At 43.1% G+C, this 25,818-nt stretch overlaps 1 protein-coding gene across 2 annotated transcripts in view; it reads right to left on the minus strand.

The window, feature by feature from the left end:
- EPB41L4B (erythrocyte membrane protein band 4.1 like 4B) overlaps window positions 1–25,818 on the minus strand; it is a 227,783-nt gene that overhangs the window by 127,676 nt on the left and 74,289 nt on the right. For both annotated transcript variants that reach the window (XM_068147428.1, XM_068147427.1), the window contains exons 2-6: window positions 22,160–22,264; window positions 11,405–11,447; window positions 8,174–8,252; window positions 2,317–2,361; window positions 1,486–1,538 (exon numbers count right to left, since the gene is read on the minus strand). In XM_068147428.1, the coding sequence (XP_068003529.1) occupies window positions 1,486–1,538; window positions 2,317–2,361; window positions 8,174–8,252; window positions 11,405–11,447; window positions 22,160–22,264 (325 nt within the window). The remainder of the gene's footprint in view (window positions 1–1,485; window positions 1,539–2,316; window positions 2,362–8,173; window positions 8,253–11,404; window positions 11,448–22,159; window positions 22,265–25,818) is intronic.

The following is a 25,818-nucleotide window of genomic DNA, read 5'->3' on the forward strand; positions in this document are numbered from 1 at the left end:
CTGAGGGAGCTGGGGGTGTTCAGCCTGGAGAAGACTCCAGGGGCACCTTAGAGCTGCCTTCCAGTTCCTGAAGGGATCCTGCAGGAAGACTGCAGAGAGACTTTTCCTGTGGGTGTCTAGAGACAGGACAAGGGGGAATGGTTTGAAGCTGAGGCAGACTGGAACTGAAGAAGTTCTTGAGCGTGAGGGTAGCGAGATCTGGAACATGCTGCCCAGGGAGGTTGTGGCTGCCTCCTCCCTGGAGGTGTTTAAGGCCAGGTTGGATGAGGCCTTGAGCAACCAAGTCTAGCTGAGAGAGGTGTCCCTGCCCATGGCAGGAAGGCTGGAGTAGATGATGTCTGAGGTCCCTTCCAACCTGAGCCATTCTATTATCCAGATCAGGGGTAAGGTTACCAGGGATTTTATCTTTGAAAATGGAAGCAACAATTCTTCAGATTTTCTTCATCTCAGAATGACAAATGGAGTTTGCCTGGAGCAGTACTTTGCACATCTAACAATCAGAGCTGTGCTGGGCTAGTGCAGAAGAATAACCCACTGCGTTAAGATTTACACCTTTTGCTGTTTGGAGCTGAATTCCTAGTTTTAGCCCATCTAGAACCAACAAATTATTTCTGCTGTTGTATTGAACTAAAAGACTTTGCCTAAGCACTTCATGAGCCATTGCCAACCAGCAGCAGAACAGGAACAGTATTATTTACTTTGATTAATTATGCTGTTGGTATGGCTGAAATGGGCCAGTTCACTACACTACCTTCCAGAAAAAAAAATCCAACAACTCAGTTTGAGCTTCATCACACAATTTTCCTTCCAATCCACAACACAAATCTCCTGGAATGGAATTACTGGTTTTATTTACATGTTAGCAGCAATAAATAAAGACCAAAGAAACAAATAAATTACCTTTTCCTGTAATAAATCAGGAAAATATAGTGTCCTAGGATTTTTATTTATTTTCTACCTTGCAACCCTTGTTCCTGGCACATAAGTAATCTTAGTTCTTCCTCTCTGGTACCTGGTGCCCTGTTTCCTCCTTGCCTGGTAACTACCTCCAGTGTCCAGGCCTGCAGAGGCTTGGTCTCCCAAGGACTGTCCAGGCAGAAGCAAGTCTGTATTTGAAGCTACACCTGCAGGAACCTATCTGCTACAGAGCATGTGCTGAAGGGCCAGCTGGCTCTTCAGGCTGAAGTGGTAACACTACACAGCCAACACAGCTTCTCCCTCAGTAAATAGCTATTTGAAGTCTTTTATCCTTGGTCAGCCCCCAACTTCCACATAACCTTTGGCTATCTATGCTTCTGAGGCTCTGCCACTTTTGGCAACTGTAGTTCAGAAGTAATGAACAGAGAGAAGTCAGGAAAGTGAGGTCTCTAAAAACTCTTCTCCTCTGATAAAAGAATGGGATTTACATACTAACAATGAGAAGGCACTAGTAACAAATGGTGAAAAGACACATTGAGACAAACATCTTTCATAAAGACTGCCTACCTTGAAGACACAGAGCTGACAATTCAACAGCCGTTTCGTATGGGCATTTCAGTCTTAAAAAGAGAAAGAAAAAAAATCAAGGTATAAAAAGCATATCCTTTTTGTCAGTGAGTTCCTCTTACAATGAAGCTAAACAGAAGTCTGACATAAGAAATGAAAACATTAACTTCTACAAGCTATTAAACACACACAATTAATTTTTACTTTTATATGATTATTTCCTAACTGGGTACATTTTAACTAGACACATGGTATGCTCCACCTTAAAACAAGCTTAAACTAATAGCAGCAACATTGAATCAACTCAGAAACCATTTTTGATTCAACACTGTCTTTTTGAACTTACGTTTTTGAGGGGGTTTTGTGTGTCTTGTAATAAAAATAGAACAGGTGTGAGTTTATTGGCCAGGATGAGACTATAAACACAAAATCTTTTTGCAGGCTTGATCTGTACGGAGAGTACATCCCCAATTTTAGCCTACCATACTGAAAAATGTGGCAAGCCCAAATTACATTTTCAAGTCATGGAAGTCAGGATACCCTTTGCTGTTTTGATACATTTCCACCACCTGGTCAATCCAGTAAAGGCCTTTACTCATTCTGTTCGTCAATAATATAGTCACAATGCTCACAAACTCATAGATTTCTGTATTCTAAAGAGGAAAAACCAAGCCAAACCAAAACCATGTGGAACTGTAAGTCATGTTTATGACCTGTGCATGACTATCATAAAGAATTAGATGATCCTGTAGTTTAAGTAAAATTTTAGACCACTACGGGATGATCTATTAGAAATACTTTAAACTACAGCTGCAAGAGTAAAGTACTTACTTCCCTGACAGGATATCTTGTCGAAGTTGTAATACAAACAGGTACCTGACAAATAAAAATTCAGAAAGTCAAAAGCCCCAATGGCTGGAAAAATACCCAAATTTATTGAGCAGTCACAACATTCTCATCAACTTGCTCTTTAAAAAAAGACCTTGGAGATCACTTAGATACTCCTTGCAGCCTTCAAAGTTCCCACAGTTTTCACTAAAATCAAAATCAAGAAAACATTTTTCACCTACTGGATGTGTTCAGAATCAAAGAATAGCAGGGGGTGGAAAGGACCTCCAGAGACCATCTAGCCACCCACCCCTACCCCCACACCCTCCCCAGCTAAAGCAGGTACAAGTAGATCAGGTTTCAGAGGAACTCATCCAGGTAGCTTTTGAAAGTCTCCAGAGAAAGATACTCCACAATCTTACTGTTAGGCATGTGCTCTTAGCACACACTACCTCAACCTGGATATTATTGACACTCCAGTGTTTTTCTTGAACTCTCTCTTGCCCAGTTCAAGCAACAACTGACCTAGCGCCAAAACACAGATGAAGGCATGAAGGCTTCAGGGCTACTTTCTCAAACACAAATACACATGATGTAATGGGGTTAACAGTCTCCGCTTCCCTCCAACACAGATGTGAGAGAAGGTAACACAAAAAAACTCTGGGTTGAGATAAAGAGCTTTAGTGACAAAAATGAGATAATGCGACATACAATTACCTTAGCCTTTTTGAAGGGAAAGCATAGCAAAATGCAGAAAGCACCAGCCAGCAAGCTAACCCAAACTCCCCCTTCACCTCCCAGTGCAAGAGAGCAATACCCCAAACCTGGAACCCGAAAGCAGCAACCAGTACAGGAAGCCTCTCATGTTACAATCTGAACTTCAAGCCCCATAATACTTTGCTCCAGCCAGCACTTTTCATTTTGAAGCTGGCATGAGGCATCACATTCAACTCAACACATGACAAAGGGAAAAACCCAAAGTGGGCAAAAGGGAAAGCTCAGACTGATTTTTCATTTAAAATAGCAGAGAAGTTCTGAACTTGGATTCCACAGAGCCCACACAACTACCTAGAAGGCCAAGCAGGGTTTTACAGCCTTCCTTCCAATTGTAATAGTATTTTTAGCTGTTGTCAGTCTTCAGTTCTAGGCACGCTTCATGTTTCACAACCACTTAGCACCAGTGCCTGAGGCATGTAGATGCACTCCAAGTCATGCAAGAGCTCTCTACAGAATAGGATAGGATAGGCAGACTCTGCATTGCTCTGGACACTGATGGGTGAGGCTTGCAATGAAGAGTGACTGAAGATAAGCAAGCATGAGGCACTACAGGGAGTCAACCCAGTAAATGGAGATATAAGCCTACCCTAAAAATACAAAGGATGCTAGAAAGGCAAATTGGTTTTATTCATAGAGGATGTGTTGTAAACATGGTGAAGGATGAACAGTTGGAATAAGACAGGAAAACAGAAAAGGAAGATTCAAAAAGACTTCTTATGATGCACTAAAGCAGAATCAGATTTATCCAGGTTAGCTCTGTGTCACATCTCTGATTCACATACTTGGTTAATATTTGACTTGGCAATCAAACCTGGGATTTTGCATGCATAGATTAAAGGCAGACAAATTTATTTACTGCTCTTGTTGTTTCTCTCTGATGATTCACAATATTATGAACTTTTCTAAATTTGCAAAAAAAAGCAGGGTAGCCCTTCCATCAGGGCCATCTGGCCTGTGCAGCACCACCACTCTGCTCTGGTTGGTGTGATGGGTTACACCCATCCTGGAAGCAGTGGGGGGAGGGCTTGTGAAAACATTGCCCTCCCTGGAGAGGGTTTTCCCCCTGGGAAAACTAAGTTAGTCTGTTCCACTTTCCCTCCATGCCCAGCAAGGCTATAAAAAGGAGGACACTGCAGCCATTAGCTCTCTTGGCCCCTGCCTTTAGCCTAGATGAGGACTGCCACTGGTTCCCTTCTTCTCTGCCACGTGGTCCTCCCTGCTGCACCCACACCTTTGCAAAGGACTGGTTTTGTATTGCATATTTTCCCATCCATCCTTGTTCCTTACCCGTGTGAACCCTACCTGTTATAGTTATATACATATATATACACTGTTAAAAGAAAATTCTCTACCTCTCTACTTCCAAGCTGAATCCAAATTATTTCTTGGTGGATTTGCTCCTTTCTTTTCTTTTCCTCTCTATTGGGAAAGAGGAGGGGGGAGCGGTGGAGGAATTCTCAGCCTGGCCCCCATCTGAGCTCTTAGGTCCTAGTAAAGGCTCAAACCACCAGTTGGTATGGCTTATTCTTGGTCCTTTTCTGCGAGTAGACTGATAAGCTTTCGCATCTCTATTGCCAATGCTCCAAATCAGCAACCTGCCTTAGAAAATTCTCCACAGCACACAGGTACAGACATATTCCTCTGTTATTTTTCTAATTAAAGAAACTAATCAGGTTCCCTAAGAGTGCCAGAAGTAGTACACTGGATTTCAACCTTTTGTTTTTTAATGGAAAAAGCCAGGGTGGGTGAATGGTTGCAACACTTCCCCATTACTGTGCTTATCATAGAATGTGACTCCAGCTTCCATACAGAACGGAGACCACAAGAAAAACACATCTCCACAAAGAATATTGAACACCCCTCCAAACAGGCCAGTTCATGGTTACTGTTGATGATTGTTTTTCTTTCACTTCTTCCTCTCTGGTGTGTTGGAAATTCCCCCCCTCCCTCTCAACATTAAATTTGCCAGACCAGCCCATTTGGAAGCAAATGAAGCTGTATTTACAAGCAAAACTACAATCTACAATGGAATGCAATGAGTATGGACAAAATATACAGCATTTATAATATTTACAGATATTTACAATTAATAAACAGCACAAGAACCCCCCTGGCCAAGGACCAGGGGAAGCTACTAGCTTCTCCCTCTCTGCCTCCCCCTTACACCCCCTGTACAAAAAAGAAAAAAAAAGGGACAAGAGAAAGGAGCAAACAAGTCAGACTTAGCCAAAACAATGCAGCCAAAGTCAAGCAGAAGCCAGCAGAAGCAGAAAGTTAGTATCTTCCAGCCCAAAGAAGCGAGAAGGTAGAGAAATTGTCTTTGGAACTAAATCTTATGGTAGATATCTTTCCACTGGGATTGTTTAGAATTATTTTTATTTTCCTTTTTATACCCAAGAGTGATTTCTTTAAATTTTACTACTTTCTGTTCAAGATCTGTGGAAAATTTTAAAGCCATAGCCTAAAACTATCATAGAATCAATAAGGTTGGAAGAGACCTCAAAGATCAGCAAGTCCAACTTCTCACCCAACACCAAGTGCCAAGTCCAACATGTCACCCAACACCAAGTGCCACGTCCAATCCCATTTCAACACCTTGAGGGATGGTGACTCCACTGCCTCCCTGGGCAGCACATTCCAATGGCTAACAACTCTCTCTGTGAAGAACTTTCTCCTCATCTCCAGCCTAAACCTCCCCTGGTGCAGCTTGAGACTGTGTCCTCTTGTTCTGGTGCTGGTTGCCTGGGAGAAGAGACCAACTCTCACCTGGCTACAACCTCCCTTCAGGTAGTTGTAGACAGCAATAAGGTCTCCCCTGAGCCTCCTCTTCTCCAGGCTAAACAACCCCAGCTCCAAAAACATGGAATGCTTCACGAATTTGTGTATCATAATCTCATGCCATTTCCACTTGGAATAATTTTCAGCACATAGTTGCTTATCTTTGCTTTTTACTCAACATGCTATATGGAAAACATGACCCAGCTAACACAAAGATTCTTAAAACCCCAGCAACAGTCAAAACTACTTTCTTCAACACTAATATTTTTTTTAAAAAAGGCAACTGTTTGCTCACTGTAAAATTACTTTCCAGCTAATTTTTTCTTCCAATGGTCTTCTGTCAAGCTTATAATTAACAAGAAAATGTTGTTCATGATACCAAAAATTGAGCTGACTCAAGTGTTTTTCTAACTAAAATAGTCTTCTGAAATGTCACCTTTCAGCAGCAATTAGATCACAATGCATCAGAGGTTAATACTTTCAGAGGAAATGTCTTGATCACAACAACGATCACACAGCTCAGAAACCCCCATCTTGTAGTGACTAGGCTTATATGCTTCAGAGGATTAAGGAAGAAATCCTGTGGAAGCCAGTATCAGAATAATTTGACCACAACAAAAATGTAATGCTTGTCAGTTGGGTACCCTGATGCATGGAGACTTGTGTGAGACTTCAGAAAATGTTATTTTGACTAATTTCACTGCTCCAAAATGATCCAGTCTGTTGGATTCCCTGAGACCTTATACTCAATTACGTAAGTGGCAGGGAGTTAATTATACCTTATACAGGAATATACCCATTTTATTGAATTAGCACTGCTGCACTAAACTGATAATGGATGTTAATGCCAGTATCATAAGGTGATGGCAATGAGCTCTTTGTTCTTGTCTCAGGCAGTGAAAAGAAACCTAAACATGTGCAACAGCAGACAGGAGACAGTAAACATATGCCTGCAGGAATCAGTTGAATGTTAAGTGTCACATGCACATGAACTATGGCAGTCAACAGTCTTTAAACACCTTAGGCTGACTAGAGCACGATGATTATTGCCAAGCAAAATAGAAGACAAAGTGCACTACATTGAGAAACAGAGCAAATAAAATCACATAAAGAGCGGTGATTACTGTGGAAAGGAAACACAGACTTTTTTTCAGATACAAAAGATAAATAAATCCTTTTCCTTCATATGCTCCTTTCCCAATATTCAGAATATATTCTAGATTCCACCAGGGTGCTATGAATCCAGTGAAGTATAGCCCTCCTAGCACAGAAAAAACAACCTCCCCACCAAACCTCCAGGTATTCCAAGGTGACTTTTACATCTGTGCACCACCAAAACCTCATGGGGAAATGAAATAGGTTCAATCAAACAACTGTTAATGAAGAACTCAAGCTGTCTGTCCCTTATGACCTTTGTACCATTATTAAATCACTCCCGAGTCTCAGAACAAGTGGGACACAGCAGAGCATTTGTATTGTAGTGGGACAGAGGTATGGCAGGAGTCACTGATATAAAGAGCAGATGTCTTGCAGCTGCGGCTCTCTCCACGCAGTGCTTTCTTTCTCATTTTAAAGCACTAGAACACAGCATGTGCTGCAGACTGAATCACTTGGAGAGGCCCAAGAATGTTTTCTGGAGCAAATAAAAAAAAAAGGCTACATTTCTCTGACAGTTGGAAAACACCTACATCAGACAAAATGAACACCCTTAGTAAGAAAGCTCAAATCACTAGCTTACATTACCCACATATACATCTGTGACGGGTTGAGGCTGAACCCCTCCCCACCATGGGCAAAAAATAACTCAGACAAACGGATTGCAAAAGTGGTGGAAAGTTTAAATGGAAAGCGGTGAATGCTTACAGAGAGCCAGAAGCGCAGTGACAAAAGAAATCCCAAAAGCACAACCAGAAATATTCCATCCCCACCTGAGGGTACACCCAAGACCCCCAGGGCTCCTTCTTCCCCGCTAACCCCCCTCACTCCTCTGCTAGGCTAGTCTCAGCTGGCCAGATCTGAGACTGCCCATCCCCTCGGCCTTGGGCCTAGTCAGGCCCAAGGCTGGGAGACATCTCCCCTAAGTTACCGGGTGGTGGTGAGGGAAGAAAGAGAAAGTGCCAGACCCCGCACCGAGATCTTATAGCAGTGCAGGGTATTATGGGATGAAATACCTGGCTTCCTGTGTCCACCCACTGGGCTGGGGTTCCGGACACAGGAAGCACCCCTCATATGAGCACAGCAGAGGGCACCCAGCCCAAACTGCTACAACATCAGATGTCTTATTCACCCCTCAGGCCGTTCCTACCTTGTAAACTCCTCATGAAGGTTGTTTGGTTCTGATGAGTAGTACTTAATTCGGAAATGCAATGTATATGGAGGTCCAACTGCATACGGGAAAAAAAAGAAGTTTACACTCGTTTCAGCTGTGCAGGCAGAGCAACAGCCACCACCCCACAACCCAAGAAACCCAAAACGAAGTATGGTTTTCAAATCCCTCAAAGAACCAAAAATTTAATGTTTTTAGATTTAAACAGCATGCAATAATAATCACAAAAGATGATTACCATATTTTATGACACTCTAATCTTTAATCAAACAAGGGTCATTTGGCAAACACTTTTATTCAAATAGGTGTGCCTCACAGCAAGTTCCAGATATGCTGCCTACTGCTAGGGGCATGGAGAGGGAGCCAGTGGGTAATCCTGCTTGTTGCCAGCACAAACAGAAGTCCAAAAAAACATCCATCCAACAGAGCAGCTTTCAACTGACATAAGCAGATGAGAAAAGGTAAAAGGTCAAAAGGGCTAGATAGGACTCTGGAAGGAACCCATGACCACAGAAATCTAGCTAACTCCATGAAGCAGACTTGCAATAATTGTTGTTTTCTAATGCTAGAGGGTGAATTAGGTCTGATTTTCTGTGTAGCAGATAATAAAACACTACCAACTATCATGACACTATGGCCAACGCATCTTTATCTGCCTAAGCCTCATCTTCTAGACCAACAGCCTGCTGATAGAGTAAGTGCTAGAAAAATGACTTTTCCACAGCTTTCTAAGGTCTTCTGTAACACCACATCAACCACATCAATATATGTGCCTATTAATGATCCATTCTATTCAAGGAAGTGTAACCAAAATTCTAAGCATTAGAGCCCTGATGTTGTGTCCAACAATAGCTCCTAGAAGACAGAGGTTACAGTACCCTAGGCTGAGTTTAGACACCATTGTTAAGATCTGCATCAGCAAGATAATGGGTCTTACCTGCCCACTGCTGGAAAAAAAAAAAAAAAAAAAAGGCAAAAAACCCCAGCGAGAACATCTATCATGAAAGAGGAACTCTTCTCAGATCACCTGCTGAATCCAAGGTGAAGTATCCTGTTGTGAGACTCATCAAACTGCTTTCATCTCTGGCATTCCCATCACAGGCCAATTTCCTTTGAAAACAGGCCCTTCACATATTAAACAGACAAAACTGTGCAACTGTACTGGTTGAAGGTGTTACAGAATCATTGATTTTTCACTTTAAGACAGATAAAGAAAAGGATGAAGTTATCACGGAAAGTGCTCCTGTAAATCATTTAGCAACCTAAGGTAAAAGCAGTCTGTCATATGATCAAGGATCAGTACTGGGACCAGGCTTGTTCAACACCTTTGCTGGTGACATGGACAGTGGCATTGAGTGCACCCTCAGACGGTTTGCTGACAACACCAAACTGTGTGGTGCAGCAGACACACTGGAGGGAAGGGATGCCATCCAGAGGAACTCTGACAGGCTGGAGAGCTGGGCCCATGACAACCTCATGAGATTCAACAAGAACAAGTGCAAGGTCCTGCATCTGGGTTGGGGCAATCCCAAGTACTGATATAAGCTGGGAAGGGACTGGCTTGAGAGCAGCCCTGAAGAAAAGGACTTGGGGGTGCAGGTGCATGAAAAGCTCAACAGGAGCCAGCAGTGAGCACTTGCAGCCCAGAGAGCCAACCAGAACCTGGGCTGCATCAAGAGAAGCATAGCCAAGAGGTCTCACTCAGGTGAGACCCCACTTAGACTACTGTGTCCAGTTCTGGGGGCCCTATTACAAGGATCTGGAGGTGCTAGAAGGTGTCCAGAGAAGGGCCACGAGGATGATCAGAGGGCTGGAGCACTTCTCCTATGAGGACAGACTGAGGGAGTTCGGGCTGTTCAGTCTGGAGAAGAGAAGGCTCTGAGGAGACCTTCCTGTGGACTTCCAGTATCTGAAGGGGGACTACAAGAAAGCTGGGGAGGGACTTTTCAGGGTGTCAGATAGTGGTAGGACTAGGGGGAATGGAACAAAAATAGAAATGGGTAGATCCAGATTGAATCTTAGGAAGAAGTTCTTCCCCATGAGGGTGGTGAAACACTGGAACTGGTTGTCAAGGGAGGTGGTGGCAGCCTCATGCCTGGAGGATTTTAAGGCCAGGCTGGATGTGGCTCTGAGCAACCTGATGGAGTGTGAGGTGTCCCTGCCCATGACAGGGGGCTTGGAACTAGATGATCCTTGAGGTCCCTTTCCAACCTTAACAATTCTATGATGAAGGTGAGACAAATGCCAAAACCTTCCCCATAGCATCTGTCTTTACCATCTGTGCTAGCAGATTGACACACACTGGAGAGAGAGCAAACTGTCCTGAAGACCTTTGAAGAAGTCCTCCACCATTTACAAATATTGTCTAGACATTTAGATACTTATTAGAAAAAAAGGCAAAGTACCACTGAAGCAATCAAGTGCCATCTCTGTAAGGTACTGCAAGGGAGACAATTTCCTTGCTGTATTTTAATCTCACAGAAGCTATATTTGAAACAGCCAATTGATGCAGTATTTTAACAAAACATGTTAGTACTGATGCTGCACTGCATCCAAGCCTGAAACCAGATTATTGCAGATCCAGGAAGAACTTGCCTGCATTAGCCCTTTTCAACAAAAAACTCAGTGGCCAGACCAAATCACTCCACTCAAATATCTCTTTGATTAAACAGCAGGTATTTCACAGATTGTTAGGGGTTGGAAGGGACCTTGAGAGATCTTCTAGTCCAACCTCTCTGCCAGAGCAGAATCTGCTCATTTAATTTATAATTACAAGCAAAACAAAACCAGCCAACAAAAAACCTCACCAAAACCATTACACAATTGCTCTCTTAAAAAAACCAAAAAAACCCCAAACAAAACCCCAACAAAACAAGCAAACAAGAAACCTGCTCTGGATCAGAAGCAGTGTCAGAAACAGTGATCTGTGTCCAAGCAATTTGACTTTTCACAGATCATCCTGGAATTACTTGGCAGCATACAATGCCTCAAACAAACAGTCCATGCTTAATGAGGGCTGCTGAAACTGGTGCATTGCTTGCAAGTGCACTTAGTCACTAAATGCCAGCCAATTAGCCATTTAATTAAGTCTGTTCCTTAAGAAATATTTATTCCATTAAAGGCCGTATTTCAACACTTCAAATCATATTCAAATACTCCAAGTTCAAACTCTTAAAGAAACCACAAAATAAGCAGGGACATGGTACTTACTTTTTATTTGCTTCTTAATGATTTTTGAATGGTCCAACCAGTGCTAAAAAGAGAAAATCCACCTTTAAAAGCAGTTCTATGTTAAGATTTTGTTGACACAAGAATTATAGTAGAATTCAACAGATAAGAATCTCTGGAAAGGAAGTATCACCATAGTTATTTGCTAAACTTCTACACATTTGCCAAAGTATTTAATTGCACATTCACCAACCTACTTTCTTTCATCAGGGAATGCTTGACTTATAAATACATCAGTACTGTCAGGGGAGTTTCACTCTTTCCAAGGGGAAGCCTCAAAATCCAAAGACACAAAGCAGTTGTTTACGGAAAATATCCTTTGGTCCCCAAGTTTAATGGGCACAAAAGTGCCCCTGCAGACAGCAGGACAAACCCCTGGGTTTCATTCTCCTTTCAACTCCCTTATTTGATGTGAGACCATCCAGATCCTGTGCTGTTCTGCCTTCCATTGAATAGACTAGAATAGAATTAACCAGGTTAAAAAAGACCTTTGAGATCATTGAGTCCAACCTATCATCCAACACCATCTAATCAACTAAACTATGGCACAAATGCCTCATCCAGGCTCTTCTTAAACACCTCCAGTGATGGTGACTCCACCACCTGCCTGGACAGCACATTCCAATGGCCAGTCACTCTTTCTGCAGAAGAACTTCTTCCTAACATGCAGCCTAAACCTCCCCTGGCACAGCTTGAGACTGTGTCCTCTTGTTCTGGTGGTGGTTGCCTGGGAGAAGAGACCAACCCCCACCTGGCTACAACCTCCCTTCAGGTAGTTGTAGGCAGCAATAAGGTCTCCTCTGAGCCTCCTCTTCATTGCTCTACAGCAAAGTTTTTTCAAGGTAAGGAAGACTTAATTCCTTCTACCAGGATTTCAGGAAATGCTGATGCAGACTCCACTCCTCTTTTCACATTAATGGCAAAAGATCGTGAATAAATGGAAATCATAACAAAAAAGCATGATTCCCAGTCAAGTTTATGCACTCTCTTGTCACTGCAAGTTGCATCTATAAAAGAGCAGCAATAGACTCTGGTGTAAATTTAGTTTAAATCTTAGACTGTCTCTGTGCCATGTCTTACAAAACACTGCAATCTGTTTTGAAGCAACCCCTGGTAAATGCTCTGGTTGCACAAGGTAATAAAACAGTATTTGAATTTCCTTTAAATAAGCATTTTTCTATCTTTATATGCATCTATCTATATGTATTTTTATATATGTATATATATAAAAATATAAAGTAGGTACTATGGTAAAAAATCTTTAAGAGAAAACCCCCCTCTTTTTTCCTCATTATTATAGCAGTCATACTTTCTCTGGCAATTTATCATTGCACTAAGACTGTGCCATCATGACTAGTAAATGTGAAGAATTAGTTGTTGGATAGCAAACAAATAGCATCACTAAGTATGTCCTAAGCCACGTCAAACGTATTTATCAGAGGTACAGAAGGGTATAGATTGAAAGTCTGACAACTTAAGACTCTTAAGGTAAACAAATCTCACAATAAGAGAAAGATAAATGGAACAGTTACACTGAAAGTGCTTTTATTTGCATGAGACTTCCTAAATTCCTAGGTGAGGCTGCAAAGAATCTACCCGTACAATATGGGGAATCTCTGTCAGAGTGGAAATAAATCATTACAGCAGCTCATATAAATACATTCCTTAGACTTGCAAGTCATGTATTCTGCATCTTCTTTACTCTCATATGAAAAATTACACAAGAAACTACAGCAGCTCACAGGTTTGTGAAACTGCAAGTTTTTAATGAAGGAAAAAAACTATCAAAATTTAAACTTTGGAACTTATACAAGTCTGTTACTTTCACAACCTACAGGGCAGACTAATTTGTAAGGCTTCATATACCTACCTACAAAAATGACTTTCTCCTTAATGTTTATTTTGGCTGAAGAGAAACCATTCACAAAGACAAATATACAGATTATTCCACAAAAATGCACATCCAGATTCATGTAAAATAAAAGCAAACTTGAGTAACTACAAGAAAAGAAATACTAGTCTCACCTTTATAAATAAGTGCTGCAAAATGTGAACTAAATTCATTCCCAAGGAAATAACAGATGATAGCCCTGGCCTTGGAATGCAATGTTCTAGGTATATTAAAACTCAACAGCAAGTTCCAAACAGATTATTTTGAAGTGCAAATACTTCTGAGAAGATTTAAAAATAACTGATGAGACTCAAGGAACTACTTGCACAGACCACTACATGAGACTATAGCTTACACAGGAAACTACCATCCACACTCCATAATCAAGGAGCCAGAGACAGATTGTTCCAGGATATAAAACACAGCAAACATTAAACTCGCCTCCCTTCAGAAGCCAGGAGCTGCCATTTTACCCTAATCCCACACTGTACTTCGTCATGTCTGTGTGATCTGACTGCCACACAGATCTCATGTACACAAACACCCCCAGAAAAGCTAAGCAACAACAACAAAAAGAAAACAAAACAGAGGTAGGACACAGACTCACAGTATTATTAGAATAGAATAGAATAAACCAGGTTGGAAGAGACCTTCAAAATCATTGTGTCCAACCTATCATCCAACACTACCCAACCAACTAAACTATGCAACCAAGCACCCTGTCAAGTCTCCTCCTGAACACCTCCAGCGATGGCGACTCCACCACCTCCCCGGGCAGCCCATTCCAATTGGCCCAGAGCTTCCAGGTATGGCAGTTTTGATGCAGATTTGTGAACCAAACCCAATTTTAAAGTCATATATTTTGTGCAACTTCTGTGAAAATCAGGCTGAATTTCAACACTCCTTTGTCTCAGAGTTGGAGATTGTGATGGGTTACGCCCATCCTGAAATCAGCAGGGAGGGCTTGGGAGAGCCTTGCCCTCCTTGGAGGGAAGTTTTCCCCCTGGGAAACTGAGTTAGTCTGTTCCATTCTTCCTCTCTGTCCAGCAAGCATATATACAGAAAGACACTGCAGCCATTTGCTCTCTTTTGCTTCTGCCTTGCCTGGACAAGAGGACTGCATTGCTGCTGGCTTCCTGCTTCTCTGCCATGTGGTCAGGCCTGGTCCTCCTCCCTGCTACATCCATGCTTCTTCAGAGGACTGTTGGTTTTGTATATATATTTTCCCCATCCATCCTTGTTCCTTACCCTTGTGAACCCTTCCTGTTATTGTTTTTTATATATATATATATTGTTTAAAGAAAATTTTACTTCTCTACTTCCAAATGATTTCTCGGTAGATTTGCTTCCTCCCTTTTTCCTTACCTCCCTTTTCTTTCTTTATTTTCTTTTTCCTTCCCTTATCTCTCCCTGTTCTTTGAAAGTGAAGGCAGTGAATGCTGAAGTCTCTAGGAAGCTGAACAAAGGGACTTTTGCTCTGTCTTGGGCTCTGGCTAAACAAGCCTACGTCATTTCAGGATCCAAACTCAAAGAAATTTAGCTATGGATCCCAGGGCACAGGACCAAGGCTGACCACAGTCATTTCAACTATACAATGCCACATTCCCCATCTCCAGTCTGGACTCAGAAATACCAGTGCAGAACAAAGAGGAGGAAATGGGTTCATTGGCTTAAGACTGTGTTATGAGAGGAAGATAGTAGCTAAGCTAATTTGCCTACAGTAAAGGAAAAACAAAGTAAACCAAACACTTAACCCTCACCAAGCTGCAAGTAATCCATATTCTATGTTTACATGGAATGGAATAGGACAGAATGGATCAGATCAGTTGGAAGGGACTCAGAATGCTCATCCAGTCCAACTGCCTGACCACTTACCGAGGGCATTGCCCAAAAGCCTCTTAAACATTGAAACACCTGGGACATCAACCACCTCTCTAGGAAGCCTGTTCCAGTGAACAAATGCTTTCTAATGTCCAGTCTAAAATTTCCCTGGTGCAGCTTTGAGCCATTCCCATGTGTCCTATTTCTGGATATCAGGGAGAACAACTCAGCACCTCCCACCATTTCCCCCATCTCAGGAATCTGTAGAGAGCCATGAGGTTCCTCCTTTAAACTGGAAATTCAAATGCTGTGTAATTTCAGTACAAATTCTTTGCATTGCCAAATGCATGTTTCCTATGGTATTAACTACCATAAACCAGTAGTCACTGTTTGGGACTTGTGTGTTGAAGATCCACAGCAATCAATTTCACAGGAGAGGAACAACACTTAAAACCCCAAAGTTTTCTTAAAATACTCAATGCCTATAAATATATAGATACATAATCCCAGACTATTCTCCTGTTGATCAATCACTTTAACTAACTGAAGAGAAAAAATAATACCTCAACACCTCCTAAATAGTAGCAAACAATGTCTTCTCAAACTAGTCACACAGCAAGGGAAAGATGTATTTGTCTCAAGGCAAAACAGGTAACTTCTAGCTTCTGGAGCAGTCTAGGTAAGGACCACAGACTGCCAAATGGAGACTGAAAAGTGGAGTACCACAGGTTGACACAAGCTCATCACACACCTGAGCTTTGCAAATTCCATCGCCTTTCTAATGGCTTCCTAAAAGAATGAAAAATCCTTGTCTTGATCTACACAGCCCTCAAAGGTGACCTGGAAAGGAAAAAAAAATGTGTTTGATCCTTTTTGGTTGGCTTGCTTTGCTAATTTAAAACACATGAAGGATAGACTTGAATAGATTGTTTCCCCTTATGCTTGTTTATACATTTAACTATCTGTAAGAGAAAGCTCTTTCTTACTGGAAGTTTTATTTGCTTTCTGGGAAATATTGCTTAAATGCTTTCTCAAGCCTTACCTGGAGGTACAGGAGGGAGAACCATGATAAATGCTCAGGTTCAGAAAAGAAGATGTGCTAAACAAAAGCTGGCACCTCTAAAACCAAAAGTCAATCATCTCTTCAAATGCCTTGTTCTCTGATTTCCTAGGCACCTGAATCCTACCAAGCCATCTGTCATTACCCACACAACGTGCTAAAATAGAGGTTATAAAAATGAATGTTAATACATGTGAGGAAGGAACCGCCAAAACCAAGTCACTAAAATCCTACCCACTAAACCACAGTCTGGGGACTTCTCCACATGTATAAAGTATCACCATCTACCCCTGGACAGGGATACCGTGCGGCAATTGCCATCCTAAGCAAACATAATTAACTCAGGGAAATGAATTGTACTTACTATCAACTATCAATTAAGTAAATTACGAAAGTCAGATGAAAATGTGGGTTGCCAGGACAATTCACTGCAGGTTGGTCCTGGCTCTTGTCACCCCAGTGAACTCTGGCCCCCGCTGTAGCCATGGGCAGCCGCAGGAGGCTGTCCTCATACGGAAGTCTTACTATGCACATGCCGTAAATCCAGTGCCAGATGCACCAGGTGTGTGCATACATCCTCTAACTGGCTGCACAGCACAATAGACCTACCCAGGTGCAAAAGGCTGCTCCATAGTGAACTTCTTTAAGCCAAGGGGCCTTTGTGACATTAGAGGAAGGACTTAAAGGACTTTTATGGATCACTAAAGATACACATGTAAGAAAAATGTCATTTTAATTCGTTTGCTTCCATGCATTCCAGCTGAAGTCTCACACCTCAAGAATTACAGCAGTTCATTTGAAAAAGGAAATAAACAAACAAATAAATATCTATCTTAAATCTTCCCCTTCAATTACTCTGTACTTGTTCTTCTGATCAAAAACAAAATCATGAGGGAAACAAATTCCAAGTTAACCAACACAGGCGATCCTTCTGTTCTGAATTCCCATAACATAGGGGAGGATAGGATGGCATCTATGTTATGCCATCACAGGACAGACAACTGGAACAAGGAATGCAACTGCAGAAATGGAGAGAATCTTAAATGTTACAGTTCACAAGGAGCTGTCAACCACAGCAGCTCTTTTTCTGACAATGATCTGGAATAAGAGACAAAAAAGGAACACAAACCTACATAGAGGATGAATACACATTAGCTACCAGCAGCCAAATCAACCATTGAGTATATTGGCACATGACCAGTGCCTGCAAAGGTCAATAAAATCCTTCCTCATGGAAATTCAGCTTTAATAGTATGGGCTCACAAGATTTCATTACTGCTATTTCCAACCTTGACTAAAGCTTTCAAGCCTTCCTACTGTGCTAGAATACACATGCCATAGCAAAAGAAACTGAAAACCCAACAAGCATCACATTTCCTCTAAATCATTGCAGAGATCTCCTACTTATGAGCAACACTTTCAATCATCCCAGTCACCACTTCCCTACTAAAGTCCTGTAAGAGCTGAACAAGACATTATTTCTTTGATTCTCATTTCCTTCACTCATTTCTCTTTTCCTTTTTTCCTTTTCTCTCCTCTGCCTTCCACAAACAGAAGAAACAGAAAAGTAGAGCAGTGGTTTTATTACAAAATGACGGAAATGCCTGAAGAGCCTTAGAATATTCCCAGACTCAGTAGAGCTGTCCTACAGCAGTGGTCTTCAGCTTTTCTTGTGATGGTACAAAAAGTAAAGAAGTGTTTGAGCACACACCTCTGATACAGCCATATGTTTTTATGTATACATGTGCCACTGCACTACTATATTATGCACACTGTAATGTATACACAAACCCAGAAATTAACAAAAAAGCTCAGAAAAATGAAAGAACCATCACCAGAAGAGCTGCAGAGCACTCTCAGGAATTTTGTTACTGAGTCTGGTAACAAAGAAAGAGAAAAAAAGGAAGTGGGGAGAGGAGGGAGAGGAGGGAGAGGGAGAGGAGGGAGAGGAGGGAGGGGGAGAGGAGGGAGAGGAGGGAGAGGGAGAGGAGGGAGAGGGAGAGGAGGGAGAGGGAGAGGAGGGAGAGGGAGAGGAGGGAAAGGGAGAGGAGGGAGAGGGAGAGGAGGGAGAGGGAGAGGAGGGAGAGGGAGAGGAGGGAGAGGGAGAGGAGGGAGAGGGAGAGGAGGGAGAGGGAGAGGAGGGGAGAAAAATAAAATAATAAAAAAGGAAAGAGTTAATCCAAAAGTGCATTAGATGAGGCTTTATTCCGCACCTTAAGCTATAAATTGTCATCAGTCAAGGTGCTGAACACCAGCAGGTGATATTTCTGTGCTGTCTTTTAAACCTGACTTAGGAATAAAGGTTTCCACTAGATCAAATTTCTCCACACACTATCAATTCTTAACAACCCCTACCCCTCTCCCCCAGAGAACTTCTATTTGCGGAGTTAATACCAGATAACTTAAAATACAACAGTACACAAAGCTTTGCTTCAGAAACAACTACCAGATGATTGTCTACATCCTTCTATTCATGGATAGCTTCAAAAAGCACAAGATACAGAATGATACAGAGTTCACTGAATAGGCTTTACTATTTTCTGCATTATTGCTGCCATCTTGTCTTTCACAACTCTGTGAGTTGGGGTTGAATTGGAAGTACTTTTTGAGAGGTTATTAAAAATAAGCTGTTGACAGAAATAAAGACTTCTCATTCAAAGATGATAAGCTCTAATCGTGATTTTATTTTCTAAATCAAAACTATCAACACAGCTTGTCCTACAGGAATGCAAAACCCACAGCACACTAAAAAGCTGCTGGCCTTGGAGCACACAGAAGTCTGTTACATAGACTGTTCTGTGCTCTCTTATTTATAATGGTAACTTAAACATACTTAGCACTTAACAAGACATAATAAAGACAAAGGCTTAGAGCCTCGAGGAGTTTACACAACTTTAATCTCTGAGCGCTGCAACTGTCACTGTTTGGCTGGACTGGCACTAAGCAGAAGCACATGGAGGCTATGCATTAATTGCCACACAAATGAAATAAGCAGGTCACAAGTCCAAAACAGACCCAAGGAGTCTGTTAAAGCATGTAACTTTTTTGCACAGGGTGCTGGGGAAGATAAAAACTTGTACTTTGAAGCTCTCAGAAGTCTATATTATGCCCAGCTTGAGGCAGACAAAAGAAACAAACCTAAATGAGAGTTTTCAGCCTTCACTCCAGTGACAGTGAAGAATTCTGCCCTCACTACTCCTCTTAATTCAGGAAACCATAACTGTACTACAGTACTACAAAAGCCCTGCAGCCAGTGTTGGCTTTTCTAGGTACTCCAAAAGCTGTTCATAGCTCTTATCCCTCTTGTAACTGTAGATGCCATGGTTTGCTTTCCCCCTCAACACAGATTAAAGAAATAACATACAAAGAAAGCTAAAACACTTGCACATATAGGCATATTTTGTCCTGAATATCAGGGATAGATCTATCAATGGAAAACATACTTGCCTACATTTGTGTTTCATCCTTCTTACCATTCAAAAGAGTCCTTCAATTTTGCAAATATACAAGAAAATGAGCATCCTCTGTTTCCTCAGCTAAGTCTTCTGCTACTAATCTGCCCTTTTTCCTTCCAGGAACTGATGTCTCACTCTCCCTTTCTGCTTACAGAATTCCTTGCTAGGGAACCACTCTTAGCTATCAAGCTCCTAGTTAGGTTATTTGAAACCCAGTAACAATATAATCAGCTTCCAGTGATAAATAAATGCCCTTAAATTAACTATGATATCAGGATAATGCTTGGATACTAGTTTTCTCTTCCCTAAAAGCACAGATTCCCTTTTTCAGTACCAAGTTGTAACAGCTGGACAGCTTTCCCATTTGGTTTAAAATAGATGGTAAAAACTAGATGATAATGCAGCTAGTAAAATACTGATCTGACCTTCATCACAGTGACCCAAACTTACTGGAGAATAAGGCTGAGAATTTGGAAGTGACAAAATCAGAATCTGCATTTCATGAGATTCAGCCATGTTTTCCCATTATTTTATTCTAACAGCACAGAATACATCTGTCTTGGAATCATATAATCAATAAGGTTGGAAAAGACCTCAAGGATCAATTCCAACCTGTCACCCAAGACCTCCTAACTACTAAGCCATGGCACCAAGTGCCAAGTCCAATATAGAATCATAGAATCAATACAGTTGGAAAAGACCTCATGGATCATGAAGTCCAACCTGTCTTCTGTTGCTTTACGGAAAAGAACATTTGCAGAGATGAAAAGCAAACACTTATTTTCCAAGTTTGCTTGCTCTCTCTCTCCACAATCCAGGTTGACTGTCATACCAATAACTCAGCACATAAGGTAAGCAGGCAAAGGAAGATTACACAGCCATACAGTTTAACCATGAGGATGAAGTCTTTTAATCCTGTCTTATTAGTATCTTTATCTATCTGTATCCATAAATTCACATATTTTAAAAAATTCTGTATGCTTTTTTAGCATTGGACTGGGGAGAGAAGGAAAATTTTTCTCTATTGCAAATAAATCTACAGAGCAAAATAGTCTATGCATATGTGATGGGTTATGCCTATCCTGAAAGCGGGGAAGGGAGAACTTGCGAGAGCTTTGCCCTCCCCAGAGTGGGATTTTCCCCCTGGGAAACTGTGGTGGGTTGAAAGAGCCGATCCTCCCTTCCCCCCCCACTTCCATGGGCAGGGAAAAAAAAAACAGATTGCAAAAGTGGTGGAAAGTTTAAATGGAAAAGCAGTGAATATTCTACAGAGAATCACAAGCACAGTGACAAAAGGGAGATTCCAAAACATACCCAAAAAACATCCCAGCACTTCCCTCTCCCCACCTGACAGTACACCCAAAACCCCCAGGGGTCTTTCTTCCCCCACACTCCCCTCCTCCCACTGTTAGGCTAATCTCAGCTGGCCAGATCTGAGATTGCCCTTCCCCCCAGCCTTGGGCCTAGCCAGGCCCAAGAGGGCATGAGATGAGTGTCGTCCCCCCACCCCATTACCAGATAGGGACCAATCTCTGTAGGAATGCTGAGGGAAGAAAGAGGAAGTGCAGGACCCCACTGATGGTTTTATACGGGAGCAGGGCATTATGGGATGAAATATGTAGCTTCCCATGTCCACCCACTGGGCTGGACCCTTGGGACACTGCAGATGTGGTGCGTGTAGTGGTATCAGGGGGGGCACCCAGCCTGAACCACCACAGAAACTGAGTTAGTCTGTTCCACTCCCCCTCCCTGTCCAGCAAGCCTATAAAAAAGAAGACACCTTAGACATTTGCCTTCTTGTGCTTCTGCCTTGGGGGGATGAATGGACTAAGAGAGCTGCTGCTGACTCCCTGGTTCTCTGCCACATGGTCAGGCCTGGGGTTTCTCCCTGCTGCATCTTTAAAGGACTGCTGGGCTTCACATATATATATATATATATACTCACCCTATGCATCCTTGTTCCTTACCCTTGTGAACCCTTCCTGTTACTGTTTTATATATATATATATCTTTTAAAGAAATTTTTTACCTCTTTACTTCCAAACCGACTCCCAATTATTTCTCGGTAGATTTAGTTCCTCTTTTTTTTTTTTTCCTTATTCCCCTTTCTTTCTTTTGTTTTAGAGGAGAAGGAAGGAGGGGAGGGACTGTCAGTCTTGCCCCCCCCTATCTGAGCTCTTAAATCCCAGTTAAGGCTCAAATCACCACAGCATGGAATAGGAAAGACAGATGAAAAGAAACCAGAGATTTAACTTATTTTTAATACCATGAGCCTACTAAACATAAAGCACAGTTTTCTTTACCTAGGATTATTGCCTTTTCACCTATGTGCAATCAAGTCACAGGCGTATCATCTAAAATGACACGGCTCATTTAGAGGATGTGGATTCACATGCAAGAATAAAACACCATATTAGCTGTTTCAGAAGTACGTCCCCTACACCAGTTAACGTATTTACTGTAGGCAACACAAACTACTGCAGAACACAAACAACTGAAGTTGTACTTACTTTAATCTGGGAAGCATCCATGAATTGTAGGCCAAAGTAATCAGTTTCGACAAGGTCCAAATGATACACAATCTGGTCAAACAACTCCTGTCCCTTTGCATTTTTCTGTAACAGAAAAGAAAGTGCAGGGTTTTGGTGTGAGTAGGTATGGGTTAGTTTGCTTGGGTGGATATCTTCTGAAGTTCAAATGAGGGAGAGGTAAACGCACAATGGAAAGTAGTATCTGTTTATTCTAATGAATTGTATTGTCATTTCTGTTTTCTTCAAGACACACACAGTGGCATGTTGTTCCTCTCTGCAGCAATTCCAATGGCATCAGTTTTCACTCTCAAAGAAAATTTTGAGAGTTTGCTGCCACAAAGTGCAGAGAAAGGAAAGGACTATGTTGTGCAAGTGTCCTAAGACACAGAGCCATGCCCCTTGAAGGCAGGAAGATTTCCTCCAGGAAAAGTTTGCTTGACATACTGCCTGACATCTGCTGGCTGTTACCGTGTATCAACTGCAATCATGCAGTGCCAAGCTACCACAGAAGCTGCAAAGTTAATTCTGGAGAGCCTGAACAGAATCACAGAATCAGAGAATTGTTAGGGTTGGAAGGGACCTCAAGGATCATCTAGTTCCAACCCCCCTGCCATCAGCAGGGACACCTCACATTACATCAGGTTGCTCAGAGCCACATCCAGCCTGGCCTTAAAACCCAAAGGGATGTGGCTTCTACCACCTCCGTATGCAACCTTCGATACTTCAGACCACTGTGAGGAAAATTATTCAAATTTCCTAAGAACCTGTGGCCGTTTAAGGCTGTGCCTTTAAGAAAGGGGCAGTGCTGGGACACTCTGGCTGAATGTTTTGGAATAAACTTTATTTTATTTTAGAATAAACCAAACCAGGTTGGAAGAGACCTTCAAGATCATCGCGTCCAACGCATCAACCAATCCAACCCACCCAAACAGCTAACCCATGGCACCAAGTACCCCATTAAGTCTCCTCCTGAACACCTCCAATGACGGCGACTCCACCACCTCCCTGGGCAGCCCATTCCAATGGGCAATCACTCTTTCTGTATAGAACTTCTTCCTAACATCCAACCTGAACCTCCCCTGGCGCAGCCTGAGACTGTGTCATCTTGTTCTGGTACTGGGTGCCTGGGAGAAGAGACCATCATCCGCCTGTCTACAACCTCCCTTCAGGTAGTTGTAGAGAGTGATAAGGTCACCCCTGAGTCTCCTCTTCTCCAGGCCAATCAATCCCAGCTCCCTCAATCTTTCCTCATAGGGCTTGTGTTCCAAACCCCTCAGCAACTTTGTTGCTCTTCTCTGGACTCGTTCCAGCAAGTCAACATCCTTCCTAAAGTGAGGAGCCCAGAACTGGACACAGGAGTCGAGGTGTGGCCTAACCAGTGCAGTATACAGGGGCAGAATGACCTCCCTGCTCCTGCTGACCACACTGTTCCTGATGCAGGCTAGGATGCCATTGGCCCTCTTGGCTGCCTGGGCACACTGCAGGCTCATGTTCAGCCTACCATTGACCAGTACCCCCAGGTCCCTCTCTGCCTGGCTGCTCTCCAGCCACTCTGACCCCAGCCTGTAGCACTGCATGGGGCTGCTGTGGCCAATGTGCAGAACCCGGCACTTGGATGTGTTAAATCTCATGCCGTTGGATTCTGCCCATCTGTCCAGCCTGTCGAGGTCCCTCTGCAGAGCCTCTCTACCCTCCAGCAGATCAACTCCTGCCACCTGCTTGGTATCATCAGCAAATTTACTGATGATGGACTCAGTGCCCTCATCCAGATCATCAATAAAGATGTTAAAGAGCACAGGGCCCAGCACTGATCCTTGGGGCACACCACTAGTGACTGGCCGCCAGCTGGATGTGGCACCATTCACCACCACTCTCTGGGCTCGGCCATCCAGCCAGTTCCTAACCCATCGCAGTGTGCTCCCGTCCAAGCCATGGGCTGACAGCTTGGCCAGCAGTTTGCTATGGGGGATGGTGTCAAAGGCCTTGCTGAGGTCCAGGCAGACTACATCCATAGGCCTCCCCACATCCACCAGGCGGGTCACCTGATCATAGAAGGAGATCAGGTTGGTCAGACAGGACCTGCCCTTCCTAAATCCATGCTGGCTAGGCCTGATCCCTTGGCCATCCTCTAAGTGCTGTGTGATTACACTCAGGATGACCTGTTCCATGATCTTGCCTGGCACTGTGGTCAGGCTGACAGGCCTATAATTCCCTGGCTCATCCAACCGGCCCTTCTTGTGGATGGGCACAACGTTGGCCAGCTTCCAGTCCTCTGGGACCTCTCCAGTAAGCCAGGACTGCTGGAAAATGATGGATAGTGGCTTGGCCAGCTCATCTGCCAGCTCTCTCAGCACCCTAGGATGAATCCCATCTGGTCCCATGGACTTGTGGGGATCCAAGCTGCTAAGGAGAGTTCCGACCACCTCCTCATGGAACATAGGGAAACTGTGCAGCTCCCTGGCTCCTTCTGCCAGCTCTGCAGGCCAGCTGTCAGGAAGACATTCTGTCCTTCTAGTAAAAATTGAGGCAAAGAAGGTGTTAAGTATCTCTGCCTTTTCCTCATCCCTTGATACAACATTTCCCTCCATGTCAACCAAGGAGTGGAGGTTGTCCTTTCCCTTCCTCTTGCTATTAATATATAGAAGGACTTTTTGTTGTCTTTCACAGTAGAGGCCAGTTTAAGCTCCAAATGTGCTTTTGCCTCCCTAATTTTCTTCCTACATGATTTGGCAACATCCTTAAACATTCCGTAGGTTGCCTCCCCTCTCTTCCAAAGGTGATACACCCTCTTTTTTTCCCTTAGTTCCATTAAAAGTTCATTAACCATCCAGGCTGGCCATCTGCCCTGGCGGCTCATCTTCCAGCACATTGGCACAGCCTGTCCCTGAGCCTTCAACAATTCATCATTGAAGTAGGTCCAGCTCTCCTGGACCCCTTTATTATTAAGGGCTTTATCCCAAGGAACCCTCTGAATTAGTTCCTTGAGTAACCCGAAGTCTGCCCTCCAGAAGTCCAGAGTGGAGGTCTTCTTGCTGCCCCTCTTAGCTTGACCAAAAACCGAGAATTCAATTATCTCGTGGTCACTGGACCCCAAACACCCTCCGACCACCACATCACCCACCAGCCCTTCCCTGCTGGTGAAGAGGAGGTCAAGCATAGCCTTGCCCCTGGTAGGCTCTCGCAGCACCTGGGATAAAAAGCTGTCCTCCATGCATTCTAAGAACCTCCTAGACTGTCTCCTCTCTGCTGTGTTGAGATCCCAGCAGATGTCAGGCAGGTTGAAGTCAACCATGAGAACAAGGTCCGGAGATCTTGAGACAGCCTTAAGCTGCCTATAGAATGCTTCATCAACATCTTCCTCCTGGTTGGGTGGTCTATAACAGACTCCAACCAGGGTGTCTGCCCTGCCGGTCTTCCCTCTTATTCTTACCCACAAGCATTCAACCCGATCGTCCCTAATCTCCGTCTCAATGGCATCTAGTGCCTTCCTGATGTACAGGGCCACCCCTCCACCCCTTCTTCCTTGCCTGTCTCTCCTGAAGAGCTTGTAGCCGTCAATTGCAGCGCTCCAGTCATGTGAGTCGTCCCATCACGTCTCTGTGATGGCAACTACATCATAACTTTCCTGCTGCAGCAAG

Source organism: Melanerpes formicivorus, unplaced genomic scaffold (assembly GCF_026170545.1).
Source record: "Melanerpes formicivorus ecotype bairdi unplaced genomic scaffold, bMelFor1.0.p_v2 SCAF_15, whole genome shotgun sequence".
In the NCBI taxonomy this organism is placed as follows: Eukaryota; Metazoa; Chordata; class Aves; order Piciformes; family Picidae; genus Melanerpes; species Melanerpes formicivorus.